Here is a 5,000-nt window from a genome sequence, read left to right as displayed (position 1 = left end):
CACCACCATCGTGGTCATCCTCTTCACAGTCTTTGTGCAGGTGAGAGACGGCTGGACTGGAAATCAAAGGAAAATAACTGTTTCCTGTGGGAGACTTTTAATGTGGTAGAGTGTTCTCTGAGGTTTTTTTTCTGTGAACAATTCTGGTTCAACAAAGTTGAAACCCTTTCTCTTTTTTTTTTGGACTTGTTACCGAACACCTTGATTCAGCAAATCAAGAACGTTTCCCTAAAAAAATATATATATTCATGGTGAGGACTTTTACTTTGTGAGCTCACCGTTGTGAGGTCCACCTCTGGTCGTCTGGTTTCAGGGGATGACCATCAAGCCTCTGGTGGAGCTGCTGGAGGTGAAGAAGAGGAAGAGAGCCCTGCCCACAGTGAGCGAGGAGATCCACAGCAGGGTGAGACGGGGCAGTAGTTGGACTTCAAGTCCTCAAAACGTATTTCCCCCAGAAATGTGGTTCCTTTCTGACATAGTCTGGCAATTTGTCCCGAGACATACACTGAAAAAATTATGATACAATCATAATCATCAGTGCTTTACACGGAAATGCAATTGATACATATTTAATTTACAGCATTTTCTGCTAGTCGTCTGACAGCCTACTGGAGGTGTGTTTGGTGTTACATAACTAGTTCAGGTTTGTTGTGTATCTTCTAGATCCTTGACCACCTGCTGGCCGGGATAGAGGACGTGGTGGGCTATTGGGGACAGCACTACTGGAAAGACAAGTTGGTTTGACTTCATTATAGAGGAGTAGAAGAGGCTCCCCCGAGCTTTTGAATGTCCTCAAAATATGTTGTTATCTTATACTCACCACTAGATGGCGGCCAACACCACAATTTAGTCTCGTTTCAAAGTACGACTTGCATTAGCGTAGCAACGGGCGACTTACTAAGTGGATTTTGTTGTGTGTGTTTGTGAATGTGAGGTTTGAGCAGTTTAACAAGAAGTATCTGCGTCGCTTCCTGATCCGCGAGGAGCGCCAGGAATGCTCCAGCATCCTCCGAGTCTACGAAGAACTGGAGAGACGAGAGCAGAGGGGGGAAGAGGAGACGCCGATCACACAGTGAGACAGACAGAAACAAACATCAACAAACAACAAAAACGCAACTGCGGTTTATTCGAACGTTCTTCCACACACTTTCCACTCACACACTGAATGCAAGAAAACTATTGTATATTCTTAGAGTGAAATACCCATCAACTCTTTGATTGACAACCGATTTGATCCTCTCAGAGTGGAGCATTGCTCCCAGGGCAGAACCCTCACCCTGGAGTCCCGCCCCCAGAGCAGGCCCCTCCTTCCGGAGGAGATGGACAGCATCAGACGCATACTCTCCAGGAACCTGCATAACTTCAACAACAAGGTCAGGGTCAGCTCCATTCAACTAACTAACATGTTTATTAGCAATTATTATTTTCGATCAAGCTTACTCTGACGTACCAGCACTGCAATTTGGACTGATGAGTCTCTCCAACGCAATATAAATAAATGCCGTAATGTGTTGGGCTTGTACACCAGAATGCGTCATGGGATTTGTTCTTGGCGATACTTGAGAGCCACAATTGAGAGAATCAAGAGAGTTGAAGAATTGTTCAATCCAAATTCAACCTTTAACCTACGCTGATGAAAACCACGCTGTTTTTGCCACGAGGAACAGAGACTGTGGCAGTCTCAAACACAACAACGTCTCTCCAAAATGACAAAGAAGTTCACAATGAATTACTAAGCAATGACAAATCAAACACGACTGACAACGTCATAACTTACATTCCAATATGCGCCTATGCTCCCAAAATGGCGGCAATAGTTGCGATGGGTCAAAGTGATGTCCAGTACAAGTCCTATGTACTGTTTTTAATGATACTAACAATAAACTCTGAGCTCCTCTTTGCCCGTACCTCTCCCCCCCCCCGCAGCAAACCCCGGCCTACAGCCGTCACACCCTCCACCAGGAGGCGTCCACCGACAGGATGCGGAAGCCTCTACACCGGCGCCAGAGTCTGGCGGAGAGCAGCTCCTACCCCTCCTCAGCCTCCCACGGCCCCCAGGTACGTGCACACACATAGACACACACGCACACACACACACACACACACACACACACACACACACACACACACACACACACACGGGCGGGCGCGCACATGTGTAGTGTTAAGATAGCAGGTGGGCGATGCAGTGAGGGGATCTCATGAGGGTGTAGCATGCATACACAGACGCACGCATAAATGCACACACACACACGCTCTCACGCACACACTAATGCACAGACACACATGCGCACACATGCAAGCATGCACGCACACACACACGCACACTTGTGCACACTTAAACGCACACACACACAAGCTCACACACATGCGCACACATGCAAGCATGCACGCACACACACACTTGTGCACACTTACACACACACACACACACAAACACTTGTGTGTACATACAAGCTCACACACACACACACACACACACACACACATGCAAGCATGCACGCACACACACACACACACACACACACACACTTGTGCACACTTACTCACACACACACACACACACACTAGCAATGCAGGGTCCCTGCGGGTGTCACTCAAGACGCTGAGTGTTGTGTTGTTATTCTGGTGACAGGGGGAACGTCTGGAGCTCAGTGGATCCCAGAGGAAGAGGACGGGCCTCAGCCGCTCTCACACAGGTACCCCGCAACACACAGGTACCCCCCAACACACAGGTACTCCCCAACACACAGGTACCCCCCAACACACAGGTACCCCCCAACACACAGGTACCCCCCAACACACAGGTACCCCCCAACACACAGGTACCCCCGGATACACAGGTACCCCCCAACACACAGGTACCCCCGGGTGGCACCGCGCCGGGCTCTGGGGTCACAACGCGGTTTAATGGAAGGTTAAAGGCAGAGTGAAATGATGCAATTGTTACTGTGGAATAACGTATTATCAGGGTCAATCAGGGTACGAGGGCATGACCGGAGGGCAGGGTAGCCTTGTCGGCTGTCAGGGGGGTTTGAACCCCAGTCGGAAGGTTCTGGGTTCCAAGCTCGATGTGTGCAGTATGAGGTTGTCCCGGAGGAGTGAGATGGCCGACCCTTACCCGCTCTTCAGTGGAATCTAAAAAACTCACTATTACTACTACTTAATAAACTATGAGTCACTTTGAATAGAAGTCTAGATCACTCAATCCTTCATAGTGGACTGGAGCTGGAACGCTGGAGATGTTAGCGAAGGTTCCAACATTATATATTGTAATGTTATTCGTGGTTGGGATGCTATGCACGCCTGCAGTGACTCCTGTCTGTTTTAAGAGGAAACAAGAAGGCAATACATACTAATCCACTTCTCTTTCCTGGACTCATTTTAAGTCCTTTTTACAATATGTTTTCCGGGAAACCTTTGTTTTTTGCGACTGGAAACCATAAAATCATACGGACCATATTATGCTTCCTCCTCCACTCTGGCAGTGTGCTCCACCAGCCCCAGACCTGTGCCTCTGGACGGCCTAGAACTAGACCCCGCCGGTCAGCCGCAGAGAGAGGACCAGGGGGCCAGAGCAGCAGGTGAAGACCCCTCGGCGGGCCCTCCCCGGACCCCGGCAGAGCACCAGGGGCCCCTGGGGAGACCGCCGAAGAAACAGCTCAGCTTTGCTTTTGAGAACGAGAAGCAGGCATGAAGACCGACCCCCTGAACGAGAGGGGGGGGGGGGGGGTGAAAGAGAAATAAAACCAAAAAGATGTTTAAGAAATGTTAAAGAACAGTCTTCTGGTGTATAAAAGTAGCGCCCATAAATTGCTACATTTCTAACGCTAGTTATCATACTTTACCTTTCGTTCATGGAGTGTCAGATTGCGTGCGTGGCCTGGTGTTTATGTTGTATATACTGTGGTTCATACAGTATAGCATCCAATAAAGATGAGGCCATGGATGGTCTTCAGAGTCCCGGGTGTCGTTTGTTTTGAACGTGTGGCGGCTATGATATAAATATCACCCTGGCTGCTGCTAGCTTCCTGTGGCTAACCCCTCAGCCGCTCCAGGTATGCAGGAGATGACCTCTCTGGTGACCTCTCGTTAGCGTTGCTGGTCTAATATAATCCCGAAGTTCACGCCAGAAAGTTACACCCACTTTATAACTGCCTGAATGTCATAAACACACACACAGAACTCTCTCTCACACAAACACACCCCGATATACTATATCTGTGGGGACATACCATTGACCCACTGGGAGTAGGTCATTGCAACAGTTAGACTCAATCGACTCATTGGACTTAAATGCCACGGGCATACCAGGACAGTCTTACCACTCCCAGAATAGCCGGTCCTCCCCACTGTCCACGACATTCCCAGTGAGGCCCTGCTGCAGTGCTTACCCTACTGTCACCAGGCCCCCGGTCTCAGGGAGTGGCTGGGGGAGTGTGTTGTGTTTTTTTTGCGTGACAGTCCGGGTCCTCCAGATCAGCTGGACCCGACCGAGGTGGGGTTCAAAGTGCCCTGAGGTGACCAACAGACAGACAGTCGGGGGAGGGGGGTCAGGTCAGTGAAGAGGTTTGTGGAAGTAGTAGAACAGGGTTCTGTCTGTGCGGAGGTATGAGGGTGGGGGCGGCCGCGTTGGCTGCCGGGCTGTGTGGGGGCCTGGGGGCGTTGTGTTTCCTGCTGGCCTTCGGTACGGATTACTGGCTGCTGGCGAGCGACAATTGCGCACCGTACGCATGGCAGACGCGACCCGGAGACGGAGCGGTGGGCAACCGTACCGAGGTAGGGACACACACACGCTACCGAGGGCGCCGCCTGTGTGTGAAACGACATGCGTACTAGTGCCGAGCAAGCAGCAGGTGATGCCTCGGTTGATTACCGTCGCCGCATCGCTCCTTCGCATGCAAGCAGTGTGTTTACATCAGGTTCCAGCGTCGTTGGATCGCATTCGGGAAAATCCTGTCCAACAGTTACACTATTACTATATCAATGTCCGTCACTGA

At 50.3% G+C, this 5,000-nt stretch overlaps 2 protein-coding genes across 3 annotated transcripts in view; both read left to right on the top strand.

Moving 5' to 3' along the window:
* Nucleotides 1-3,697, top strand: part of LOC311374822 (sodium/hydrogen exchanger 2-like) — a gene marked incomplete at both ends in the record, with an annotated part of 6,844 nt that extends 3,147 nt beyond the window's left edge. The window contains 8 exons of the mRNA XM_084490578.1: nt 1-40; nt 314-403; nt 664-734; nt 935-1,072; nt 1,244-1,373; nt 1,927-2,058; nt 2,636-2,699; nt 3,489-3,697. The exon at nt 1-40 is cut by the window's left edge and continues 157 nt beyond it. Coding sequence (XP_084346704.1) covers nt 1-40; nt 314-403; nt 664-734; nt 935-1,072; nt 1,244-1,373; nt 1,927-2,058; nt 2,636-2,699; nt 3,489-3,697 — 874 coding nt within the window. The remainder of the gene's footprint in view (nt 41-313; nt 404-663; nt 735-934; nt 1,073-1,243; nt 1,374-1,926; nt 2,059-2,635; nt 2,700-3,488) is intronic.
* Nucleotides 3,698-4,575: 878 nt separating this feature from the next.
* Nucleotides 4,576-5,000, top strand: part of LOC311374823 (transmembrane protein 182-like) — a 4,960-nt gene continuing 4,535 nt past the window's right edge. For both annotated transcript variants that reach the window (XM_084490579.1, XM_084490580.1), the window contains exon 1: nt 4,576-4,779. In XM_084490579.1, the coding sequence (XP_084346705.1) occupies nt 4,612-4,779 (168 nt within the window). In that variant the 5' untranslated portion in view covers nt 4,576-4,611. The remainder of the gene's footprint in view (nt 4,780-5,000) is intronic.

The sequence above is a fragment of the Micromesistius poutassou genome (genome assembly GCF_964030765.1).
Source record: "Micromesistius poutassou genome assembly, contig: SCAFFOLD_5908, whole genome shotgun sequence".
NCBI classification, from domain to species: domain Eukaryota; kingdom Metazoa; phylum Chordata; class Actinopteri; order Gadiformes; family Gadidae; genus Micromesistius; species Micromesistius poutassou.
Note: the sequence above shows the minus strand (reverse complement) of the source record. Positions and strands in the feature narration are given on the sequence as shown.